The 12635-nt window shown below is 39.8% G+C and overlaps 1 protein-coding gene across 4 annotated transcripts in view; it reads right to left on the bottom strand.

Moving 5' to 3' along the window:
• slc12a5a (solute carrier family 12 member 5a) overlaps positions 1 to 12635 on the bottom strand; it is a 130662-nt gene that overhangs the window by 12876 nt on the left and 105151 nt on the right. For all 4 annotated transcript variants that reach the window (XM_069534247.1, XM_069534253.1, XM_020096846.2 and 1 more), the window contains exons 5-15: positions 9064 to 9118; positions 7876 to 8006; positions 4296 to 4543; positions 3396 to 3607; positions 2847 to 3014; positions 2475 to 2573; positions 1539 to 1596; positions 1266 to 1440; positions 1011 to 1129; positions 608 to 706; positions 381 to 500 (exon numbers count right to left, since the gene is read on the bottom strand). In XM_069534247.1, the coding sequence (XP_069390348.1) occupies positions 381 to 500; positions 608 to 706; positions 1011 to 1129; positions 1266 to 1440; positions 1539 to 1596; positions 2475 to 2573; positions 2847 to 3014; positions 3396 to 3607; positions 4296 to 4543; positions 7876 to 8006; positions 9064 to 9118 (1484 nt within the window). The remainder of the gene's footprint in view (positions 1 to 380; positions 501 to 607; positions 707 to 1010; positions 1130 to 1265; positions 1441 to 1538; positions 1597 to 2474; positions 2574 to 2846; positions 3015 to 3395; positions 3608 to 4295; positions 4544 to 7875; positions 8007 to 9063; positions 9119 to 12635) is intronic.

The following is a 12635-nucleotide window of genomic DNA, read 5'->3' as shown; positions in this document are numbered from 1 at the left end:
CGGCCGAACCTCAACATTTTCAATGAAAGAGATGCAACACTTAAGAGGGATGTAAAATCTATAAATGGAATCTTATCTCACAAAACGATTACGAAATCTCACAAAAAACAGACAAATACAGGAAAAATGTATACAATAAGATATTGACCTTATGGATGAAGGAGGATGTTCTGTGCATGTTTACATAAATGACTAAAGCTCAAAGCAAACAGTGGACCTGTAAGTGAAATAATCAATCTCTTTTAAACTCCACAGACAAAAACAATTGTGGGTCTGGGCTTGAAAATCGCACATTTTTAAAATATAGTATGCACATGCATGCCAGGCCAAGCAAAGGCAGCCAGCGTATCCAATCTCTCTTGGGGTTGGACTCCACTCACCCAGCAAACTCAATATACTTGTAGATGGAGCCGGCGATTACCATGGCGACAATGGCATAGTACCAGGAGCAGAGGAACATGAGCGTGAGACACAAGCTCATCCCGAGGAAGGACAGAGCCCTGGATATGTAGAGAGAGACAGATGCAATAAGAGAAAAGAGCAAGAGAGACAAACATTTTAAATTGATTCAAACACAAAAACAAAGTCCTCTATCTGCTGAACTGACCAGTGGTAAAACTTGAAGCGAGGTCTCCAGTTAGGAGTCCTCAGCAGCGTCTGCAGGGCACAGGCCAGGTTCACAAACATGTAGCACATGAGGAAAAACCTGCAGGACACACAAACACAGAAACTTACTCTAAAGCTTCTAAAATTCTGCTCATGTCTGTGATAGAATAGACAGATTTCACTAAAGCAGTCCAAGGAGTGTGTTGGCTCAGTATCCGTCACATTTACTGGCATTTGTATGTACTACCTAAGCAGAAAAGTGATCAGCCCCTTTTGTGTGATGAGGTCAATCCTGAGCCCATTGGTATTATTTATGGAATAGCCGAGGACTGGCTTCTCTCAAATCTCCCATAGTTTTTTCTTAAAAATGGCAGCAAATTAAGACAGATCGCTTCAGTTCTCACATGGAGAGGATGGGAGCCACTGCATCCAGGGATGCGATGAGGATGCCGCTCTCACAGATACAAGCTGTCAGCAGGAGGGACCATGTGGGTTCTCCATTGGCCTTCCCATGGCCGAAGATCTGAAGGGACGACAGAAAACACCACTGTTTAAAAATATGCCTGCTTGAAATTAGTTTTCCTGTTTGGCGCACTCATCATTTGAAAGGAGAGAAACATTATGCATGTGATATGTAAATGAGCAGATGACAGACTGACCCGAAGGGCGGGCACAATGCCGTCCTTGGCGATGGCCTGCATGAGCCGAGGAGCTCCTGTCAGACTCTGCAGCCCTGCCCCACACGTTGAGAAAAAGGAGCCAATCACAATCACCCACGGTGACGGCCAGGCTAACGTGCCAATCACCAGGTTCCCATGCACCCCCTCTCCGAACCTAAGGGAGATGAGAAAAAGGTTGCCATTTCAAACTCATGACATCTCAGCTTGTTATCGTACTTTCTGTTGCAAAGATAATATAACACAAATACTTACTTGTCACTGAGGACCACGCCCTCGATGCAGGCACCAAATAGAAACACACTGGACATGTCTAAATAGTTATGGATCAGGAAATGTATCAAACAGACAGGTGGTATGTTCTTCAGATGGGGAATATCTGATATTTGATTACCTAGCTTAATTTTCTAAGAGGAAAACCAGGTAGTGACTGACAGAACTTGATTATAAAAAAATGATAAGCCTTTACTTTGAAGATGCACTTGATGATCTGATAAATCAATTACCTTTATTTGCCGGGAAAGGACATCAATCGATTTAGTTTGGGATAATATCTCAGAGATCAGTGACATTGTAACTAATATCCTTCAGCTTTATTAACTTGCGATTGCATAGGCAGCTTGATGATGCGATTAGAAGTTCCTAATCACATTGGGTTAGATCCTGAGCAGATTACCGCAAGATACATCAGAGACATTCAACGTGGCTGCCTCAGAGGATACAGAGGCCTGTAATCACAGTACATGTGTAGCCGCCAAGAGACGACAGAAAAATACAAATATACAAGACAAAATATTTTCTGAGGAATGGTGGAAAGTGCATTCAAAAGTTTAAACAAAAAAGATCTTGAAAATTAGCAGAACCATCAGGGCTTAGGAAAAGATGGTCAGCTTCCATGATACAGGCAGAAACACCTTATAATACCTCACTCTTCATCAAAATCAGACTGGTAGTGTAGTGCTTATAGTTTGTCATACTTGACAAACAATGCCCCTTAATTATGGAGCTCTAATACTGACAGGGTCAAAATAATCCTAAACTTGCAGACATTAGTATAGTCTCCTACCTGGGTTGATAAGTAAGTTGTAGATCACATAATTTTATGAGAATCAGTCAATTCATATGATATTTGCCCTCAAAAAATGTACACTGCTTCTTATTATCCTGCAGGGGGCAGTAGTGAGAGGATACAGACGATGGAGGTGGTGGTGATGGCTGCAATGGTTCCAATGGGGATGGACTTCTGGGCATCACGCAGGTCACCAGAGCGGTTGGAGCCAGCCATGATCCCTGAACAGATTGTCAAGGAGGAAATATCGTCACGGTCAGAGATTCACTCACAGGAAAACAACATGTGTGTGTTAGAAGCAGCAGAATGTCAATTTATTCCTTCACATGCATAACACAGATTCTGATGCAGAGTGAGTTAACATTTTTACTGAGTTTTGACGAAAACCTTGGCTTTTAGTTCATAGTCCTACGATAAACGTCTTGGTACAAATCTCTTACACCAAAAACATGAACATTATTTGAGAAAAGTCAGGAAAACACATGAAGTTTCACCTGTCACAGAGGGGAAGTAGATGCCGACCAGCAGCGTGAAAAAGCTGGTGATGTCAGACAACACGTAGCGGTTAGAGTTGGTCAGAGTTTCGTCCTGCTCCTCTGCTGAGTACATGTTCCTCCTGGCAATCAAGTCGCCCTTCTCATAGTAGTTCCCAAACAGGTTCTCTTAGTAGATGAGAGGGATGAAGGCAGAAATAAAAGCACAGGTGAGTGTTTCATGTAAACTTGATGTTAAAATCAAGATGTGATATCTTCTGAACATATGACGCCCATAGAAAGTATTCACCCCCCTGAAGGTCAATAAAAGAATAAAAGACATCGTCACATCTTAAAGCAACACTATCTAACTTTTACAGAGCAACAGCGCCCTCTGCAGCCACAGAAGTCAGTAAACCATCCAAATCATTTTGCAGCTGCTATTTTAAGGTATAACAGTTGCATAGAATTGCTTTTAAAAAAAAAACTTGCATTTTGTGTTTTATGATGGACAGCTATTTTCACTTTGATTAGTGTCAACATGAAAATCTTCCAGACTGATGAACCAACCTGCCAGGATGCCACTGGTGACCCCCGGGATGCCCTGGACCTGAGACAGGTTGTTGGCAACAAAGTACTTGTCGCAGGTCGCGTTGAGGAAAGGTGAATCGCAGAACATGCTCCACAGCTGGGTGGTGACTGTCCCATTGGCAGTCTCAATGGTCTTGGCACACACATCAAAGGTCTTCCACACCAAAGTGCGGTTCCCTAAGATGCACACACTGGAGAGCAGAAAGGCACAAAATGTCTGAACGGGCATTGTTGTAGTGGCTGGTGTGTAGATGTAAAACCTTTTTTTTTTTTTAATTTAAGACTCAAGAAACAGAAATCACTAAATATCACATTCTACCTGTGATTTGATAAGATTAGATTCAATTTGGAACAACAGATGTAAATAGAAGTAAACTAAACTTAAAGTAGTAACTAAACCTGAGGGTTTGTTTTAAATTTCAAACTTCAGCCTCGAACAACAATCGCTCCACAGGAAGCATTGATTCATGTTTTTTGCAGGTCACAGCACATCCACATAATGACAATTTCAGTGTCAAGCAGGAAGTAGTTACAAGCTCAAATAAAATCCCTGACATTAAATACATTATACATTTATTTTTAATTCTATTGTTTTCCTACTAGGGAAAACCCTGCAAATTAAAGAATCAATTCCAAAATAAGGCTCAAATTGATGTATTACTTAAATGCACGGTAGAATCACTGGAACATGGGAGAAAAAAAACAAATACAAAACAATTTCATCCACAGCAGATGGCTGTCTAGCATCAGATCAATCAAACCTAGTGTTTGAGCTCAAACATCTGGTGTATTGTTGCCCAGGTGTTCTCGATCTTTATCAGTGTTATGGTTATATATCCTTGCTAATCTTATATTCTGTTGGGAGATGTCACTGCTTACGGGAAGTCGGGAGGATCGACAGCAGTCTTGATGACCCCGGCGTAGACGGCCAGGATGGAGAGGATGACGCAGGCCAGAAACACCAGGGCCAACTTGTTGACGTACTTGACGCCGACAAACACCACCGTGGCCATGGAGGTCAGGAGGATGGTCCCGTACACACGCATGTTGTTGAGCAGGGCAGCCTCCGCTTCGGCACCTTCCAGGCCTTCCAGGGGAAAGATGGCCGCTTTGGGATATATGTAGATCTGAAGTACAGAGATTAAATTACTAGTTTTTAACCATTATGTATCCAGGGAAATTGCACCTGCATTTTTCTCATAAAGGTTCTATACGATCTCCTACGATGCTCAAGGGCATCATAGTGCTAGTTGTTTAGGGAATGCAACTCATCCACTTTCCCTCCTCACTTCCCCCCTGGCCTGTCTGGGGATTTTAACTGGAAGATTTCAGGTCACAAGCCTGCTCCTCTCGCTCATTGTTTACTGCTGAATTTAATAAATTTCACACCGTGTAAAAAAAAGAAAGAAGAAATGTAATAAAAGAGAGGTGAGAAAGGCACCGAGGGATGAGGTGATTGAGGAGGACAACTCTGTGAAGTGTGAAAGCATGTGATGTTCACATTAACAGTCCTCTGCTGGAGCTGGAAGCAGTACACATAATATTGCTATTTTAATTCAGTTTAATTAAAGAACTCAAGCATGGTATTAATATTCAAAATTAAGTGCCACTATTACGCTGCTACTACTACTAGTCAATCTAAGAATAGTTCCATCATATATAAACGGTAAACCCCTAATTATCCCATCAGTATCTGTCATCAGCTTTAGATGATTCATGGCCAGGCTGTTACATAAGCATGGGAATTTCTCTTTTTTAAAATAATCACTTGGTTTCCACCCAAACTGATTAATGACCACAAAGAGTAGAGAATATGAAAAGGGACAAGCGGGGAATCGTGCCTCAGTTCGGTCACTTGGCTGGAGAAACTGATGCTAAGAACAGCGTATCACTAGGCAAACAAATCTCCTGCTCCAGTGTGAACTGTTCATGCTTCCTAAAATAGCAGCATCAGTTTGTGTTCTTAGCTCGGGTGGAAGGATGAAACACATTCAAATCAGCCTTCTCCAGATCCGCTCCTTACAATTCTGCAGGGATTGTTATTTTACAATGGAAACTAAGCCAGCTTTGACCCAGAAGACAGAATTAACCTCTAGGCATGATCAAACTCTGCATATCCATTAGAGGCATCCAGAAGGAGAAAAAAAAAAAACATACTCTGGGATGTTGATAACAGGAGACCAAAGTGACGAAAGCTGTTTCAAAAAGTGGTCTTGTTACTTCGCCAGTGTCTTGATCTCCCGCTAATGTAGAATTTGCATAATTACCCAGTGCTCCATGCAGCATGGGCTGCAGTGGAAGAAGCGTCTCATAAAAAAAAGCAGAGGAGGTGGAGAGAAATGAAAATCGAGATGAAAGATCTTTGCATTTCATCAACTTAACAGATTCCACGTTGCAGAACATGGCGCTCGAGAAAAAATAGCTTCAAAGTAAACTGAGGTGGAAAATAAACTGAAGGAGAAGAATTTTCACTGAGATGCAGCACATAATGGTGCAGTGCTCAGTTTCTCTTTTTTAATTGGAGCACAGGGGCTTTGCCGCATTTAGTAATTCACCATTAATTTTACCGCACTGAAGTGTCAGTTATTAAGCAGCACATAATTGTGCTATCAAGGATTACAGGAATATCAGAGTGTTCTCAGATTATATTCTGACAAACTGGATTTAGATTAAAATCCACTGACCATGAAAAAGTAGCACAACCCTGTGGCTACACAACAAAGATATTGACAAGTAAAGATGAGATTGATGCAGCGATAAAGTTTATATGATCACAGAAATAATTACATTATCAATACATTTGTCCGATGAAATTGAAAAACGTTTGACATTTTTGAGAAGACACTTTTACTGTTACTAAGAGTTGGATAAGAAGATTGGGTAAGATGTCTATGCCCATAACTGGGTTAGTTGTTTCCAGAGTTAATGCTAAGCTAGGATAAACTAATCTACAACTTCTGCATACTGAACATACAGATATGAGAATGGTACCAATCTTTTCATCTCATGCTCTGCAAATCCATCTGATTTAGGTTAACTGCTCTAAGAATAGCTTCTTGGACGAGAAATCCCCTCTGTCCTGCATGATGACCAAACATTGTGGTTTACATTTCTAAACACCTTTTGATTTTTTATAACAATTGAAGCGACCACAGGTTCTCTCTCATGTCTGGAAGGAGAGAGTGAGGTAAGGGGTGTTCAGCTGCAACATGACACTTCACCACTAGATGTCACTAAATACTACACACTGAACCTTTAAATTCTTGCCTTTGTCCTGTTTCTCTGCCTTTGTGATTGTTTGCACCAGTTCCAAATGTGTTTCATCTGTGTTCAGTTGTCCCTGCCTCCCGTGTGTATAAAGTCTCTGTGACTCCCTTTGTCTTTTTAACTTCGTCTTGTTCATCTTGCTCGTATGCTTTGTGCTTTGCGGCCGTTCCCGGTTTCCCATGTGTTTCCCTACATGTTAAGTTTTGATCTTTGTTTTTTGGATCCTGTTTTTGCGCTAACTTCCTTTTCCTCATGCTTGCCTACAATAAAGGACTCTTTGTCTTTTCACCGGAACCTGTGGCTCCTGCATTTGGGTCCTCCAGCTCCACGTTGTGAAAAAACTTCCTTTTGAAAGCAGCTTTTGTGACCATGTTATTGCTCTGACAAAGTCGTAAAGCATGATGTTCAAAAGTTCATTGATGTGAAGGAAAAGCTGTGATTTGAGTGGTCACCCTCCTCTAACCTGGCGACAGTGTCCCGTCATTTCCCCTCCAGCTCACTGTGGTCAGGCGACGCCACAGATGCTTTCTCTTTATATATAAAACAGCTTCATTGAATATTTGTTATCAATCCAGGCATGAATAAAATATTTTTTTGAGATATTTTCAAGTCTTTTGGACTTGACCAATGATTTCAGATGTTAATGTGTAAATGTAAATGATTTATGACATTAGCTTGATGTCACTGTAATCACTAAACCCATTCATCAGGTCTATATTATATTCATCTTAATCTAAAATTATGTTTAATTTAAACACATTTTGAGAATATGCTGGTACTTGACAAGATTACGTTATTCTCTGTTAAGATAGGAGATGACGGTTGAGTTTTATTATCTGTAGTTTGTGTTTGAGTTGTTGTTGGTGGAAAGTGCAGAACTATAGGAACTGAATAGAGGGGACAGATACCAGTGTGGTTTAAACAATCTGTATGATTTTACTTATTGTTAAATTCAAATAAAATCAATGCATCAAGTAATCTACAGGATTGTTTGTGTGCTGCAGTCATATGGAAATTTGCATATTGGGCTTAATCACGTCCTTAATGTTTCACGACTCGCTGTTTGATCCTTGACTCATCTTAATCCCTCTCCTCCAAACAATGGTACATGGATTCAATGTTTATAAAACTGAGCAGACACCCTAATGGAGAGACAGAGCGTTGAGAGAGGAGTACAGAGGATGTTTCTCACCAGGAGGAGCTCGATGGCCCCCAGGATGTACATGGCTCCAGCGTAGGTGGTCCCCAGATAGAAACAGATCCCCACTGCTCCCCCAAACTCAGGGCCCAGTGAACGGGATATCATGTAGTAGGAGCCTCCAGCTGCACGCGCACACACACAAGCACAGACATTAATACAAAAAAATCTGAAACGTGTGAAAGTTAATCTGTAAAAATGTATATGATTTACATGCTACAAATGATTATTTTGTAATCGTTAATCAATCTATGCATCACTCAATATGGTTTGATTATGTGTCCAAGAGAGATTGTAATTCCATTTTCTTTTTCAAGTAACATTTTAATGACAGGGGTATGCCACTATTTTGAAGCTGCAAAAATCATTAACAAAAGTCAGTTAACATAGCAATTACTGAAAAATGGATTAATGGAAAATGGATTAAAAATGTCCATCATGTTACCAGAGCACGAGATAACATTTGAAAACAGGTGAATCTGTAAAGCTGCAGCTAAAAGCATTCAACTTAAAACAAAGACACAACCAGTGGATTTTTAGGATTTCTCAGGTTTTCATAGATCGATTAATAATCTAATTTATTATTTGCACCAAATAGTGGTTTTCTCACATTGTTTTCCAGTAATTGAAGCTTTTGTTTTGCCATTTTTGTCACAATTTCTTTCTTTTTGCTTTTACTTTCTAACACTGTGCAAATGAACAAAGAGATAAAGACTTGAATCAGAACACTGCAGCAGCATTAAAGCTGGTCCCAGTTATTACAGAGACATATGTAGTATTCTAAGTGGTGTATGGTTTAACACTTCTCTACAAGCTGGTTTCTTTTGCACCAACTCCTACTGTCCACACCAACTGCTAAGAGGCATTCAAGTTGCCATGTAAACTCACATTATGAAGTATAACTACTGCTTAATGTGTACATTACTGTGTTTGCAGGCAGATTCAAACACATACATTTACTTCAACATTTCAGGCACTTGGCCAGTGCTTTATTTTGTGTATATAATGCTGTGCAACAACATGTTAAAGTGCACAAGATCCCAGACTAAGGCGTTTAATGTTTCTGGGGATATCAAGCTGTGTTTGGTGCAACATGCCAAAAGCAATCAGCGAAAAGAGAAATTTAGAAGCGGACAGCCTCAAACAGTGATGGCTGTGTGGTGCCAGCGTCTGCTCACCCACCTGGCACTACTCCATTGGTAGCGATGGCACTCATCGAGATGGCAGTCAGCATGGTCTAAACACAGAGGGAGCAGAAAACGAGAATTAGATCATATTTACCACACTCCACATATATTGAGATCATTAACAGTTCACAATGACTCTTGAACTTGCGGGTATTTTATTTATCATGGTAACAATCTTTTCTTATAGATTTGTCTTATGAATCTTGCCTGTAATGATAGTGAGAGTGAAAGGGAAAGGAGGGGAGAAAGAAGAGATACCAGGTGAGCTTCCGCTGTGTCAATATGCTCACAACTTGTCATTTCGGTTAGCATGCTCATAAAAATGTCTGAATATGTCCGGAGAGTTCACAAGAAGCAAGTGAGAGTTTCTCAAATGCTACGGACACAAAAATGGAAAAGCACAAATATCAGAAAAAACAGCTGCCGTACTCGTCAACTTGGAAAGACAACATGATTCAAAAGCCTTTCATAACGGAATTTATGCCATGTCCTGCCTCCTTCATGCTCAGACATCCCTCACCTGAATGTGCCGGAAATGTTCCTGTTGTTGTGAGAGACAAAAATGTCTGAACCCAATTTTTTTCAGAATTTCTCTTTACGCAAAATTTAAATGCAAGTCATGAAATACTTCAAATCAAATAAATTTTAGGTTTTGAACAGGCCGACTGCAAGCATGGCCAAACAAATCATACACTTAGTTATCTGCAGTCCCACATATAAACTATCTCCCAGTGTTGTCCATCATAACATCATCAGGCCTGTGGTGCATAACATCAAAACGCCCTGCATCAGAGTTTACATGGGAACAGCAGCCATTTACAACGATGCTAAATACTAAAGCGGCCTGCTTGTTTATTAGATAAATAATAATGCCACAGGGCCTGTCAACAGCTGTCAGAGCGAATTCAGACAACCAATGACAACTCTCACATAACTCTGGTATTGAGTGGGTGAAAAAAAAAAAACACCGGAAGAAATGTAAGGGCATGCTACAGTGGAGATCACTAGTTGCCTGCAACACAAACAGCCAGCCCTCAATGCCCTGAGAAAGAGAGGGGGGGGGGGGATGCAAACAGCGAGCGGAAGAATAGAGCAGAAAAATAAAAACTGACAAAGTGAGAAACATTGAGGCTGAGTGAGGAAGAGAGAGGGGGATAGTGTGTGTGACAGTACAAAGGCGACATTAAGATTTCATCATTCTTTCAAATGCAATTGTTGTATATCTGAGTGTCTTTTCACATTGTTTGCATATGAAAGAGAGCGACGGAGACAAAGAGAAGGATGAGAAAGAGATGTGAAAGGAGGCTGGTAAAAGTTGATGCCTCTTTCTGCTCCGACTTTTTCCCTTTTCTACTTTTCTGCCTCATAGTAGTTGATATTGTTTTTTCATTTTTATCCTGACAAATTGCTATTACAGCTTTTGTTTTGGTAATTGTTTCTATATATGAAATATAACTTGTTCTCAGTAGTCCTCAGTATTAGCACATTGTGTGTGTGTGTTGGTATTCAGTATGGGGTAAAATTCTATTTTACAGCAGCAACAGTGGGGAAAAAAAAACAAATTGGCTTATAACTAATGAGCTAATGAGTAAGACAAGAGAAAAAATGGTTGTTATATGGTGGTACTGAATTTTATATTTTTACTTTTACTAAATTCAAAGTGCTTTGCTTTTGTAAAGTGCTACACTGATATAAAAAATAAGTATGTTTAGCAGTGTTATCAAATATTAGTCATTGCTGTGGCGTTCCTGAACTGCATTTGCTGATGATGAAATCAAACTATTCTTATTTTCTACATCCAAACCTTTTTTCCATTTAAGTATCTCAGAGCAGCACGACTAAGAACAGAGTGAGTGAGACCGATAATGGAGGACAGTCTGGTGGTTCCCAGCCACAGGACGGCATGCTGGGTATATTTGACTATCACTACGTCTATCTCTGTGAAGACTGTAATGTGGTTAGTGTCACCTGAGGGCCTGGTGGACTCAAGAGCGAGTGGGACTGGTCTCTGTTCCTCTCTCTAATCTGGTTCTAATGAGGCCACAAGCTCTTCTCCCACCACAGCAGATAAGACAGTAATTGTTTAAGTGTTTTATCTGATGTGGGCAGCAGCCACGCAGAGGTAGTCAGTCGCAGGCTGAATCACTGAATCACCACACAACTGTACAGAGCAGCCACCAATGGACTCATATGATTTACACAGATAATTTTAATATACTATACATTAAGGGTTATACATGACTGTGGATTATCTATAGTTCAAGAATGGTAAATTGAAAGGGTTTAAACACATGTCAAACTAGATGAGGTACAAGAACACACAACTAAACAACCCTACACATCTGACTCTAATAGAAAACAAGTAAAAGAAAATCTGTGCTTAATTGATATCAGCACTTAACATCGCAATATGCACGTTATTTACAGAGAAACTGATTTAAAAAGAGTTAAAAAATGTCTTACTTGCAATGTTAAGACAAAAAAAGATTAAAATAATAAAAAAAATATCTATCAATCCTTCTAATGAAATCGGCAGAAAAAGGTAATTCGTTTTTTTTCCCCCTTAACCATGATGTCCCATCCCTCTAGGTAGGTGATGTAACCCTGCTGACAAATCAACAAACAGACAAGAAAAAGGTAATAAACTCTAAACAGTGATGGTTGTGTGATTGTGACTGTGCATTGAGAGTGGAGATTGTTTTCTTTTTTTTGCCTTTGCTGAAGCAAGAACATGAGAGTAAACATGTAAGGAAGGAATTAATTATCCACTCTAATATAAACTGCAATCATTATTATGTACAGCTCACTTGATAACTACCATGTAGGTCACCCTCTATTGTCTTCCTGTAGTCGTGTAAGGCTATTGTAGCGTAATAATATGGCTATATAACTAAAGTTATGAATAGTGCAAATTACTAGGTCTAATTATCTCTACCATAAAATACAAAAACAAAGCTGCTCCTTTATTTTTGTAGTCTACAATGAGCATCGACTGGTGATGCTGACTTTTTTCCTCTGATTCTTTCCGAAAGCTTCTCATTTTAACACAAATCAACTCAACAGCTTTAAACTAATGATTATGGAGCTAATTATAATAAGATTAGTAGATTAATAACCTCTGTGTCAAATCAAACTGCACATGTGAAAACAAAGAATATGACAGGTGCAGCAACATTAACTGAGGGAAGCGTCAGTTTTTTAAATTTATTATTATCATCATAGATTAATCTATGTTTTTTAGTGTTAATCTCTACAAGACCTTTATCTGAACTGTCTAACGACCTCCAGACAGTTTTCAATGACGACCGTGACCTCTCAGAGCTCCATGTCCTCTCAGGTGAGTCATTTTTATTTGACTGAATTTCCATCGTTTTTTTTAAGAATCCCTTTCGACCACTTTTACCTTTACTTTTAGCAGTGTCCTACTTTTACTCAGAACCACCCTCTGGGTGTCACTGCAGTCGGGAACGTTGTAAACGTCATCAATTAGCTGCTGTCACAAACTCAGTGGATTGCTCTTAACCGCCCTGCAAAATGTGCACCGATGCTGTAAGGTCACACTAATTT

Source organism: Paralichthys olivaceus, chromosome 2, assembly GCF_024713975.1.
Source record: "Paralichthys olivaceus isolate ysfri-2021 chromosome 2, ASM2471397v2, whole genome shotgun sequence".
Taxonomy (NCBI): Eukaryota; Metazoa; Chordata; class Actinopteri; order Pleuronectiformes; family Paralichthyidae; genus Paralichthys; species Paralichthys olivaceus.
This window is presented reverse-complemented; position numbering and strand designations above follow the sequence as displayed.